General features: G+C 47.3%; 1 protein-coding gene across 8 annotated transcripts in view; it reads right to left on the reverse strand.

Annotated features, from left to right (window-relative positions):
- Positions 1 to 4614: 4614 nt before the first annotated feature.
- STRBP (spermatid perinuclear RNA binding protein) overlaps positions 4615 to 13653 on the reverse strand; it is a 151127-nt gene continuing 142088 nt past the window's right edge. For 3 of the 8 annotated variants that reach the window (XM_070056617.1, XM_051855425.2, XM_051855432.2), the window contains 2 exons: positions 11461 to 11505; positions 4615 to 6515 (listed from right to left, as the gene is read on the reverse strand). In XM_070056617.1, the coding sequence (XP_069912718.1) occupies positions 6421 to 6515; positions 11461 to 11505 (140 nt within the window). In that variant the 3' untranslated portion in view covers positions 4615 to 6420. Of the gene's footprint in view, positions 8969 to 11460; positions 11506 to 13653 lie in introns of all 8 variants that reach the window. The other 5 variants (XM_070056629.1, XM_070056631.1, XR_007923223.2 and 2 more) reach the window with 4 other exon arrangements.

Below are 13653 nucleotides of genomic sequence, written 5' to 3' on the forward strand. Positions count from 1 at the left end.
GCTCCCGCCGCACCTCCTGGAAAACCTCCTCTGTACTTCCTTTGACCTCGCCTCCGAGGGCCGGGAGAGTTTTAGAAGGCTGAGCACCACTGACCAAAGGGAACCCTAGCATCAGAGACCCCCAACCCCCAGGGTCTCCTTCCAGTAAGAGCCCACACTGATGGCCTGGGCGGGACAGCCAGCAGCCAACACGTGGATGGAGGCGAACACAGAATACACACCTCCCCCTGCACCCCCTTCCCCGCTTCCAGCCCCCAAGGGTCCCTCTACATCCACACTTGATCACAGGGCTGTTACCGCACAGAAAGGTGTGCAGCTGGAGAGAACCAGACTGCCCAGCCCAGGACTGATGGCCACCTTGCCAGGCGCCAACAGAAAGAGTGAGCCTGGGAAGACTGGGATTCGGAGGGACGGCAGGAGGGGCAGGGGCAAGCGAGCTGGTTAAGCCACACAGCCTGAGCACGACCGTCTGGAGCAAAGGGGAGCAGGGCGCGCCGCAGCGAGGAGGGCGCCGCGGCGAGGACGCGTGGCCTTGGGACGCAGCGCGGTGCCGGCGGGCACGGCCGGGACGCGGGCGCTGTGCTACTTGCAGTGGTATAATCTGGGGCAAGTCACTTTATCTAAGCCTCCATTTCCTCATTTGGAAAAGAAGAAAATCTCCAGAAACTAACCTCTAAGCAAGGGCTTGTGGTAACTCTACCAGCAGAGTAAGACATGCCACTTCCTCTCTGGGGCTGAGGCTCACTGCTAGGAGCGCGCTGTTTTGCCACAACAAGCCAGGTGGTTTGGAGAGCTCCCTGGGCTCCAGCGCCCCCAGCAGGAGGGGAACAACCATCCAGGCCTGCACTACTTCACTGAGATGCCAGAGCAGACGGGGAGAAACAGGAGGGGGGCCTTGCACAGCACGTGTGGCAGGAGCGCCAGCAGGGGCCCCTCACCCCCACGGCAGGGCCCAGGGCCCAGCCAGCCGGGGCCTTCCAACGGCTTCCTCTCTCAGGCTGCCCTCTGGGAGGAGGGCACCACCAGCTGCCAAGAAGACGCCTTGGGTGAGCGGCGAATTCTCCTTCCCTAAAAAGGATTCCGAGGCCATCTCTATACGCAGCCACCTTCCTGAGGGGCCCAGCTGGCGTCGATTAGGAAAGGCGTCGGTGAGGCAGCCGACAGCAGACGGCGGCGGGCGCGGGGCAGGGCTCGCCAGGCGCAGGCCCAGCATGAAGGAAGGGAGGCGAGTGAACACCCGACGGGCAGACGCTGCCGGCAGGGACAAGAGGCCTGGCACGTGCCCTGCCCGGGAGCACCTCCCCACGTGCACGGCCCCCACCTGGGGGGCTCCTGCTCCCTTTACTCGGCCAAAGCCTCCCCAGCCTTCCTTCAGCATCCCGTCAGGCCAGGCAGGCAGTGCGCACTCAGAAAATCTAGCCAAGTGAAAAAGCATGTGCCTTGGTTTCCCACTGACATCTAAGCAGCCCAGAAAACACTTTAAATGCCAAAGCTTCCTGTGTTTACACAGCCGCTGACAGTCCGAGCCTGTCCCGCTAGGCTGGAACTGGTCTAGGGCAACCTGCAGTCAGAAGGCCTGGACTCCAGTTTCATTCTGGACTTTGCACCCATCGGTCGGTGTAGCAGAAAAAGGCTGTGGGCAGGACACAGCTGGGTGTCATCCGTGGCTCTAGATGGGGTGTCACTGTCACCTCAGAGACCACCGCCGTAAGGCAGCCATCTGGGAACTGGCAGGCATGCCCACGACGCGGCCCCTGATACTTTTTCGGCATTTTCCTTCCTCTGCACCATTCCCGACTTCTCAGCCTGCAGCCCCCAGCCCAAATGACCCATCTAAACTGCAGGCCAGTGGCGAGCCCAGGGACGTGCAGGGACTCCTGAAGACAGAGACCCTCCATGCGTACTCAGTAAAGGATCAAAGTAGGAGAACCTTAGCACACAGAAAGAGACCGGGTTTCCGGACAGTGCTAGGCAGTGTCCCGGCCGTGGCCGGGTGGCAGCAGCAGATGCTCCTGCATCTCCCACTCCAGCGGCTCCCCCCACCACCACCACCCCCCCGGCAGAGGCAGCATCGCTCAGCTGCAGGAGCGGCAAAGTTCTGCCCAGGACGAGCAAGGCCCTCCTTAGGAGGTGCCAGCTGTTAGGCTGCGAACAAATGGTTGACCGAATGAGGCAAAGATCCTACCCAGCAGCCCCAGCCGGGAGCAACGTGCTATCCTCCGCCAGGATGTCAGTTACACAACTGCTCCTTGGATTAAGAAAAGCCTTTCGACTCCCAACGACGAGTCTATCTTCTGCCTCCCTGAAGGTAACACTCAAGCCTTGTCCACATGCAAGCTTAGATCATTTTCCAAGTTCCATCTGTGCTCCCTACAGAGCCCATCACCTCCTGCACACCAGGGGTGCCCCTGCCCACTCGTCTCAAGGAGGCCTCTGCAGACAGTGTGTCCACCCATCATTCAGTCCAACAATGGCAACGGCGCCATCTGCCCATTTTTTTCTGCTGAAAAGCAACTCATCAAACTCTGACTCCGTAAACAGACAAATGGGTAAGATAGATGCACACAGGGATGTCCGCAGAGAGGCACGGACGGATGTGGTTTTTCCTAAGCCTGACAGAGGGAGGCCTCGTGTGGTGATCAGCACAGGTGTTTCTCCCCCAAAGTGTCAAAGCAAGCTAGAAGAGATGTCACGGGAGTGCTGTCAGGGGAGCAGCGGAGTCCACGGCACTAGAGGCTTGCCAGCGGTCTCCCGGCCCTTCCTTCCCATGGTTCACAGTAACTGGCTCTCCACCTGCCAACCACGGCTGAGCTCTGAACGCTGCATTCATGGGCAGCTAAAATCAAACACCAGGCTGGCTTTTTGTTGTGTTTAAATGCACTGGTAGGAAGCTTGGATTCAGTAGGTAGATATTCAAAGCTCAGCCCTTGGGAAGTTCTAAGCACCCTCAAATCTCACAGCAAGAAAGTTTACAAGACTGGCTGCTGATTTACCCACACGGCAGAAACGGGAGGAGTTCCATTCAGCCAGGACCCACAGCAGCCGCCCCAGGCTTCGGCTGTGTTTCTGTCTCAGCCCTGGAGCTAGCAGCTCTCTCCCACAGCCTGGGGGCAGCCCACACTTGTCAGTGCCCAGGAACCAACACAGCAGCACCCCGCGCAGGCCACACCCCTCAGCACAGCCTCACCTCCTGCACAGACCGCCTGCCACTCTCACAGGCCACGTTTACTGAGTCTCTCCCCACACAAGGGCCTGTTGAGAGCATGTACACTGATTAACTAATTCCTCTAATCCCCAAGTCCCATGTGCATGTGCCAGGACCAGAGAAACACTTGGCCCAGATTCCCACAGGGTTTCTGTTCCCTATTTCTAGCTGTGCTGTAAAGCTTACATAACCTAATTTGCATTATGGTACTATTTTTAAAAGCCTCCAAAGACCACTGCTTCAAGCATCAATGGAAGCTGTTAGCTGCTACCTGGAATGATGATGTCGGAAAACAAATCTACGCTCGCAACTCAGCTTCAGTTCTTGACTTAGACAGTCTTTCTGGAAGACGCTCCCAGGAAAGCAACTTCTCTCTACTGCACGAGAGGTCCTGGCTCTGTGCTCTGCAACCAGTGCGCGAAACGCAACACTAAACTTGCCTCAGCAGAGTTTCTGGCTCTGCGGTTGGTATCCCTGTACTGTCTCCCTCCCAGGCCTCCTGGTAGTCCTGAGAAACCCATGGTCACTGGACAGCGCGACATCAAATCTTCACAGAGTGCGAGTGGGACACTGCAGAACCTCTCCTACTCTGAGTGATTTCATAGCGCACCTCCCCCGCCCAAGGAGGCACTGGCCAAGATGAACGCGAATCAGGACGCCCATTCCTAGAGCAGGCTTGTTTCCGGCTGCCCCTGCTGTGAAAGCCCCTGGCTTGTAGGGCTCTGAATTGCTAGAAATCCGATTGCTGGGGTTGGGTGGGGTCTCTGCTGTCTCCCTTTCCCCGAGCTAGCTATTCCAGACCGTCCTGCTCCAGCGATTGCTGAAATCCAAACAGGGACATGAAATGATCAGCCACTGCTGAGGGCGTAGACAGCCACCTTGTCCTTTGCTTTACTGCAGAACTACGAAGGAGGGCTGGAGTGTTGGTTTTTGTTTGTTTGTTTGTTTGTTTGTTTTTAAATTCGGCTCACTTACTGATTGGACAGAGGTCCATGAACACGAACCAGGGTAGATTTCAGGCTCTCAAAACTGCCAGGGAAATACTTTAAATGAGTGAGTTTCCAAGCAATACCCATTATTTCAGTGACAACAGAAGGCCTACATTATTAAGCATCTTAAAACGGAACAATTAAGTTAATGTTCTTCTGCCACAAGTAGGATATTTACAAGAGGCTCAATTCCACCGACACGGGGACGGTCAGCCAGAAAATGCTTTCGAAGGTCAGCGCCTCTGGAGGCAGCTGGCCTCCGCCAGGCCCGGGCTGCACTCAGGCCAGGCAGCCACAACGCACACAGCCTTTGACAGCTGCCAGAGCCGCATCGAAGGTACATACAGATTCTGTACGGGGAAAAGTTGTTCCAGCAACCTTCAAGTTAGTAAGAAAAAGAAACTGCTACTTAGAAACAGATACAAAACATGAAAATTCACTTTAATCTCCGTGTGTGTTCACAGACCTCAGCACAGAACATCTGATACATAAGAAGGTGCATCTATGCGACACATGAAATGAAGTCAATCCTTGTTAAAATGGTCGGCCTACCCTCCCAGGAACTGCTGACAGCCGAGTGAGAGGGAGTTGAGAGGGAGAGGCCCTGGCTGCGGCCTAGGGGAGGCAGCGGGACTGCTCAGTCTATCTGGTCTGTGCAGACTCAGTATGCAGCACTCTGAGTCTTGCTGAAGTGTGTCCTACAGAGAATCAGCTCATCTCAGTCAATCACGTGTTTTTCCATAGTTACCTTAATATTTTGGTTTTTTTTTTCATTTTCTATTGCTTTTTTTTTATGGCTTCTTGCTGTCGTTGTATTGGGACATACAACACAGATCAGAGATTTTCATTTCTCAGAGAAGCTTCTCTCCTTGAGAAATTGGCACTTGATCCTCAGCTTGTACAATCACTACTTACATGGATCCTTCCAGCACTGTCACCAATCTTGTTACGTATGCAACTCCAGTGCTTTGGACAAGAGTGCCCTGGCATTCAATGTATCTTAGGAGAACTGGTCTACCACTGAATTCTCGTTCGTATTCAAACAGGTGCATGTGTGTAACTTACATACACATCGCACCCTGAGTTTCTACACATGTACACACATTTAACTCGAGGAAAGTGAAATCACTCTCTGGACTAAAAAGCAGTTACAAAGGTAGTAAAGCAAATACTGAAAATAACAATTTCACATTTACACCATCAAATTTTTTAAGGTAATGTGATGACATAAGACCTAGGAGATCAAACACATCATATATGATTGTCATATATGCATGTTGTGCTAGCTGATTATTTTTCTCTTTAATCAGAAAATAAAAGAGCTTACCTTCGCACACTGAGGTCACAGCTTACAGTCACTATGCCTCAGCCTACTTTACACAAGTGATATGGCTACGAAGGTCCGAGGAGAACGAGAATAAAGTGAGATAAACGTGCTGAAAACTGCTTAAAAGTATTAACCTGAAATACACAGAGGGTCCAACACCAGTTTTAAAAATACATTAACGAGGTATTCCCAGCTCTTCAATTAATAAAGGTGACTGATTCATGATTTTCAAACATTCACCCAAATTTTTAAACAAGAAGAAAAGACTGACAGCAGCAAACTCCGTCAGTGGTCTGTTCCCCAGGTTAACAACTTAGAGAGACTGCACACGACTTCGGGAACTCTGCAAACCCAATGCCTTTGCTTCACCGTCCCATGCACTCCATCTGCGCAGCAGGAAGTACGCTGGACACCTGCCTCGCACAAGGGATGGGGTGTTCCTGCAGCCTGAAGACACAGGCTGCTGGCCACAGCCCTGCTGAGGCGCCAGCCCCCACAGCGAGGATATGGCTTCAAGGAGGGCCCATGTTTCTGAGAAATTATAAGATGCTAACTGATGCAGTCAGGGATGTTAACTATTAAATTTATAAGCTAAAAAAGGTTAAAAAACGGTCAGCTCACACACTAACTCTAAGTTCTAATTGGTCTGTAAACTCTCTGACAAAAACTACGTTAAATAAATAGGGTTAAGTACAGATATTGCTAGGTTTCCAAAGAGGTTTTAAAACAGACACCGTGGCTTTGAACCAAGTATTGCTCTTCGTTAAAATGCTCAGTCATTGCTTTCAAAAAGCAGTTGTCAGAGTAGTGTATCTGAAAGCTGGAAAGCCTCCAGGTGTCACATTGCTCTGGGACCGAGACACAGGAATTGCCATTTCAAGCCAGACAACCTGATGGTTCTAGAAGTCAGAGAAGAAATCTTGAGGGCCCAAGTGAATAATAAATGGTGCGACGCTCAGAGGCTGGCGATAGGGGCTCTCAATGAAAAAGCCACCTACAGTGGAGAGAAGAGCAGAGAAGCAAGACTGCATGTTAATGTCACACAGCGCGGCGAAGCCAACAGCTTCGTTTCTAGTCCTCTGCTCTCTCGGCTGTAAGTGGGATTTTCATTACAAAATGGAGGGGTGGGAAGGGTCAAGGAGGGGGACACTTAATTCATTACAGAATTCAAACAGTTGAACTTGCATGGTTACCACTTCTAACAAAGGACTGACAGCTCGATTATTTTAAGTAAAGCAGAGAAATGTAAAAGTTTGCAGCAACTGGGCAGGTTTACAACATGGTTAGTAACTTCCAACAAACAACAAAATTAAAAAGAAAAAAAAAAAGACTTGGTAGAAACCATTTGAAATGACTGCCATCATGTTGGAAAACAGCACAGCTCCCTTTTCACCACCATGGAGGGGTTGAGTTATGAAGCAGAGTTAGCCACTTCAAAAGAATTTTCTACAGAGCAATCTCCAGAGATTCCAACTTGGAACCCAAATTTGATATTCAATTTCAGATAAAAGTGCAGCTGCAGCTGCCAATTAATAGTGCTCCAGAAACAAAGAGGACTGTGGTAAATATTTACTTAGTGAAAACCGGACACTACCAGCCATGCTTTTTCTTCTCAGTGATGGCTGTTTCATCCATAGGTCAGCGAAACAAATCAACGCACATGAACACTCGCAGCAGAAACGGGCCCTCTGGGTCACGTCTACCACTTATGCACAGGATGAGAACGATTCAGTTACAGCTATTTCCAGCAAGTGATGAGGTTTTATTAAAGTATCACCCACCACTAATAAAGACAAAAGGTCAAGGAGAAGAAATGAATACTGGTGTAACATGCAACTGAGAAGTGACAAGAATCCTTGTCTTACATTGCCCATTTCACCCTCAGTTAGTGGTCCCGAAATACTCTGGTGTGTAAATTTGCCGTATTTTATGAAGCTCTTTCTCACCGATGGGCACTGTTCAGTTCTGAGAAGCAGAACTTAACAGGGAGAAGCAAAGCTGCTTTCCACTAAGAACAGACATGTTTAAGACACAGCCACTTGCAAATATGGACAGGGGACCACACTGTTGCCTTCATGGGGGTGACTACCTTAATGAAACCATTACCTTCTAGTAACATCATCAGCTTTCCAAACAAGGTGAGAATGCAGGTGGAGGACTTAGGTCTGCACCTTTACAGAACAGCACAATGTTACTGACTCGTCAGTTTCCACCAGCGGAATCAGGTGTCTCAAAAAATAAATGCTGACCCATGGCTGAAACCTGTCACTTTTCACAGCAGCACTCAACAAGAACTGGGACAATCGAAGAGCAAGTTTTTATGGGGACCCTGTTGCTGCTTTAGATTCTGATGTAATTGAAGAGGAAAGGAGACCTTTCCAGCAATCCCAGAGAAATCGCTAATCTTCTATCTGCATGAAAAGAACCAGGGAGGGAACACAGTGTCTTACAGAGTGAAGAAGGCCACAAGAACAAGAGAGGGTGCTTGATTGTTTAATTTATTTTTTAAAACTTGGAAATTAGGAATCTAAAATAATCACATCGCTCCTTCTCCATCTCTGGGTAGTGCCATCATTTTATAAGCAACGCTCAGGAAACATAAGTAACTTTTATCACGGGGATTGCCCTTTACAACAGGGACTGTGCAAAGGGCTTACAAAGTAGAGACTGGCTCCAACTAACAATCGCCTTTGCTTTGTTTTAGCGGTTTGCTTACAAATGAATGGGTTTCTAGGGCTAAGATAGTATTAGTTTGCAATTCTTTGTAATTTGATACCAAAACATATCAAAAATAATAAGCTAAAACAATATTCAAACCCATATTTTATTGGCTTTAATTACACACTTCAATATTTACAAAGTTAAAGTTTAAATGAAAATTCTCTATTGTAATAAAAAAAATAACTACAGCCCGAATTAAAGTGCCCTGGGGCCAGTCCATGTCAACCAGCTGAGAATCGGTGACTGCGTCAGGAACCAGGCAGTACTATGCGTTACAACAAAGCAGTTTATTTGTGATCAGTGTCTAAGACTCTATACATCCTTCACAAATTTAATCTTACATAATCTGATACTTCTCTTAAAACTTAAAACTTTGAACTGCTAGACTTTTATTTCCCTAGAACAGAAGGGCTGGTATAAATTATTTTCCAGAAATGAGGTACCGTTTCACAGAACTGGTTTCTTTTTTGTTTGTTTTCAAGTTTTAGACAACTAAATTTGCATTTGTTAAAATCAAAAAGTAGGAAAGATGTTTTTTACAAATAATTTTGATCAAGTATGTGTTCAAAGAAAGCAGGATAAAAAGGCTTTTCCTCTAACATTCTGTATTGTATGGTATTGTTCAATAGGAATTAACTTCTGTCATTGGCTAAAAGAATGAGTAGTGGGGCACAGGATATGTTGGGAATTTCATAACGGGTAACAGAACCATTCTCTTGGGTAAACCTACAGAGAAAAGAAACGGAGAGGACTCCAAATAAGTTTAATATGCCAATAAAAATTTCAGGTTAAAAAAATTATTGAACAGTAATTACCATTAACCTTTTCCAGATTAGTCAGTCAACATGTACCATTTTGGAAGAGGCCCCCAAATCTCAGATCTCTTATTTTCAAAGTGCTCTCAGTATTCTGATACTTTCCACTCAAAATGAAGATGGCTACATCATAGGAAGAGTGATATTCAGAAAATATTTGAGCTGCCATGAATTCTAAAGATCAAAAGGAATGCTATTAATACTCTACAGTGAATCTAGAAATCTATAATGGCTCTCAATTTGGCACATCACATATTATGGGAAAACAAGGGATTGTCAGGATTCAGAGCACAGCTTTCTGTGCAGGCCTCAGCTCCCCTCAGCTCCAACTGGAGCCATGACCAATATTGGCATGGCAAATCTGGAAAGAGTACGTTCTGAATTTTGTAATTAATAGTTCTTGTGGCCTACAAACTTCTGCATACTCAAGCATGATTTGAAATCTGCTCCTACTTCTATTCTAATATTGACCCTAGGGAGAAATCACAAAGCAGCAACAGCAGGTATTCAAGAGCACCAGATGATCAGAGGGAAATACCCCACATGCAACAGCTTTACAAAGGCCAAAAGACATATTTACCTTACAGCCAAAATAAAGCATCGTTTTAGTAGGTTTGCATCACAGTAACATTTAAAAACCAAATCTTTTATGTGAAAAATGGGGGCATCCAATGTCACCAGCTTTGGAAGTCAGTTATATGGCACAGGGAAGAGAGGAGCCTTCTCCCATGGAGGCTCAAAGGCCGCAGGGTGAGAGCAGGATGTTACGGGAGGGAAGGGAGGGACGAGAGAAAAGTAAAAAGACTGAGCGAAAACATGAATGTAACTGAAAGGTCTAGATAGAAAGCTGCTGTAAAGGGGAAATCAAGCTCTAGCAAACCTTAACTGAAGAATCTGGAGCTTACTCTGTGTCTACAGGAAAGACACAGACTTAACAACCTGCCCTGGGCGGCAGCTGCTTGGGCACTCACACAGACACAGCACAGTGAGTGGAAATGTACTGTATGTGGGTAGGTTGCCTTTACCTGCTTCACAGCAAGGATGAGGTGGTCATGCTACCCACAAGCTAGCCAAATGGTAAAAGCAAATGGCCAAACCAAAAGGAGCTAGCGAGTTTGAGTACAGAAAGAAATCTAGGTGAAAGCATATTCTTGGATTGGACCCAATTCCCAAGAACCGCACATTGCTCCAGCTCTGACCGACCTGAGTGTGCCAGTGGAGGCGTACAGGTAAAGGATATAACTCTGGGCTCTGCACTTTGACTTAAAAGAAAAACTACTGCACATGGTCCACCCTGCAATGTCTCCACATCTTTCCAGGATTTAAACTGCCTATCGTACTAATGTTCACACTTGGTCAAATCATTGCTTATTGCTACAGTTATAAAATCAGATGAAGCTTCAGTTTATCAGTGCCTTAACACCCAAACGAGGATGGGAAAGCAGGTGCATGAAGAGAAAAGGCAGAATGTGAAGGTCTGAGGCTCGTGTGGGGACTCATGCCACGAGTACTGACACATGGAGCGCCTCTGCCTCCTGTGTGTGCACGCCCAGCCAGGGGCGGACTGACAAACAAGCTCTCCCACACATGCACACGCACTCTCACTCTCCTCTTCCCCCAATGACAACCACTAGAGATGGCTGATTCTACAACACGTAGCACCTAAGTTAGGAAAAATGTCTCAGAGCATATCACTGACTCCAAACCTACTGCCTCCATTGCCACATAAACCTCATTCAAAAGTTATCCAAAGGGCCACTAGGCTTCATTTATGCATTTGCTTTTATTTTTCATTTTTAGGGAGAGAAGAGACACATCTACAATTTTCTAGCATGTACTACTGACTTTCTGCAGTAAACGCTTGAGTAACTGCTGATGAATCCCCTAAACCCTCCTCTCTAGAACCAAAAACACCCATTTACTTCACCCCCAAGCAAAATTTATGGAAAGGGGTGACAGCTTCAAATTTGAAGTGAGCACTCCACTCCCTATTCTTGATCCCAATCATTCACAGTTCATACAATTGCAAACTCGAAACTTAACTGCAGCTCTCTGTCTGGAAGGCAGCCATGCCAGAAACTGAGTATGGCCCTTCAGTAGCCTTTGAATGGAGTGTAAGTTGGCTGTAAGAAGAACTACTTAAAATATTTAATCTCAGTATGGTCAGAAACAGGCAATTAGAACAAGCAGTCCTTCAATCAGGCAAAGCAGAGAGAAGAGCAACTCCAACCAAACCAAGAACCACAAGGTTGTGGCATTTTCAAAGGGAATTTAAGTTGGGTCACTACAATGATTAGGTCTGAGATCCTTCAATTTATTTACAGAAACCCTAAGTACAAACTGTGCTTTGGAATGCTGTGAAAGAGTTGCTAAGAGGAGAAATCAGTAAGATAGTGTACATACCATAGGCAGGGGCAGCTGTGCTGTAACCATATGGCGTTCCATAGCCTAATGCAAAGAAGAAGACAGCAGGTCAGTCCAGGACCAAGGGCATTTGGCATTGGCCCAGTTCTCCAGCAGCACCTAGCCTGGGCCCTGAGGATCTTCTTCCAGATGCTGGATGAATGAGAACCATGCCTAGGTCAGTCCCACCTAGCCACGCTCTCTCGTGCCTGCTTAGATTCTCAGCATGGCTTTCAAGATTCTTCTTGATCTACCAGGATATCCTATGTGTCTCATTCACTTCACTTCCACGCTGTACTTATTCTTTGTCTGTGGTCCCCATTAGAGTAGCAGAGACCAAATTTATTCATCTTTATACCATATGAACCTAGCAGAACATACAGCACATAGTAACCACTCACTAGATAGAATTTGTTGACCAAAAAAAAAAAAAAGAACACCTAAGAACCACTCATAATTTCTGGAAGTTGGAAAGCAGTACTTTCTACATCTCTATTTTAGAAAGCAGGGACAGAACACATAAGACAAGACTTCAAATGCCTTGAAGAGGTCACACAGGTCAGGTTGTGAGCCTAGGGGCGAGATCCTTAATTTGATGATATCTGAATTCTTAGCCCCAGCATAGGATCTTCCTAGTAAATGCTGAACTTAACATTAGCATCTGCTGCCAATGAAAAAGGCTCACAACAAAAAGAGACAATTTTGAGCTAGTAAATTCTGGCACTAATGTCTTGTCTTTCCTCAGAGTAATAATTTCTGAGTTGCCATTTCTTAATTACAAAGTGGGAAACCTCCTAAGCTACTTTTTAGTGTTGTTGCAGGAATCAGAAATACTATGTTCATAAAAGCTGCAATCTTTAATCTTTCAGGAAAACAACTTTAACACATGAAAATACAGAATCAATTGGGTAAATTTAGAAGAATTTGCTTACTAAAACAAAAGGCAAAAGGGGCCGGCACTGTGGCACCCTGCTTAGGTAAGCTGCTGCCTGCAATGCTGGCACCAGTTTGTGTCCCATCAGCTCCACTTCCAATCCAGCTCCCTGCTAATTGCCTGAGAAAACAGCAAAACATGGCCCAAGTGCTTGGGCACCTGCCACCTATGTGGGAGACCCAGAAAAAGTCTGGCTTTTGGCAGCGGCCTGGCCCAGTCCTTGCCATTGCCGCCATTTGAAAAGTGAATCAACAGAAGATCTCTCTGTAACTCGGCCTTTCAAATAATTAAATAAATCTTTACAAATAAAATAATACAAAGCAAGAGGAGGAGGCAGGCTTTGGTGCAGCCGTTAAGATACCCACATCCCGTACTGGAATGCCTGAATTCCAGTCACAGCTCCGTGCTCCAACTTCTTGCTAATGAACACCTGGGTAGGCAGCACGTGTTGACCCAAGTAACCTGGGTCTTGCTACCCACATGTAAACCGGAACTGGATGCATCCCAGGCTTCTGGGCTGTTAAAGGCATTTGGGGAGCGAAGTAGTAGATGGAACATCTCACTTTGTCTCTTTCTCTCTCAGCCATTCACATAAGACAAAAAATAAATAAAATTTCTTTTTTTAAAATTTTTTGACAGGCAGAGTGGACAGCGAGAGAGAGAGACAGAGAGGAAGGTCTTCCTTCTTCCGTTGGTTCACCTTCCAATGGCCGCTGCGGCCGGCACACCGCATTGATCCAAAGCCCGGACCCAGGTGCTTCTCCTGGTCTCCCATGCGGGTGCAGGGCCCAAGCACTTGGGCCATCCTCCACTGCACTCCCAGGCCATAGCAGAGAGCTGGACAGGAAGAGGAGCGATCAGGACTAGAACCCGGGGTGCTGGCACTGCAGGTGGAGGATTAGCCTACTGAGCGGCTGCGCTGACCTAAAATTTCTTAAAATAATAATATAAAAGAGAAAAAGAGAGGTAGGCATTATGATGCAGTCGGCAAAGCTGCCACTGGAGATGCCGGCATCCCACATCGAGCTGCCTAGAATCAATTCTGATCCAGCTTCCTATTAATGCACATGGGAGGCAGCAGACGAGGGATGAGTACTTGGGTCCTTGTCATCCAGCTAAGAGATCTGGATGGAATTCCTGGCTCCTTGCCTTGGTTGGGCCCAGCCCTGACTATTGTGGACATTTGAGGAGTCAGACAGCAAATGAAAGATCTCCCCCCCCCGCTCCCTCTGTTATTCTGTTTTCAAATAAATAAAGTA

The sequence above is a fragment of the Oryctolagus cuniculus genome, chromosome 1, assembly GCF_964237555.1.
Source record: "Oryctolagus cuniculus chromosome 1, mOryCun1.1, whole genome shotgun sequence".
In the NCBI taxonomy this organism is placed as follows: Eukaryota; Metazoa; Chordata; class Mammalia; order Lagomorpha; family Leporidae; genus Oryctolagus; species Oryctolagus cuniculus.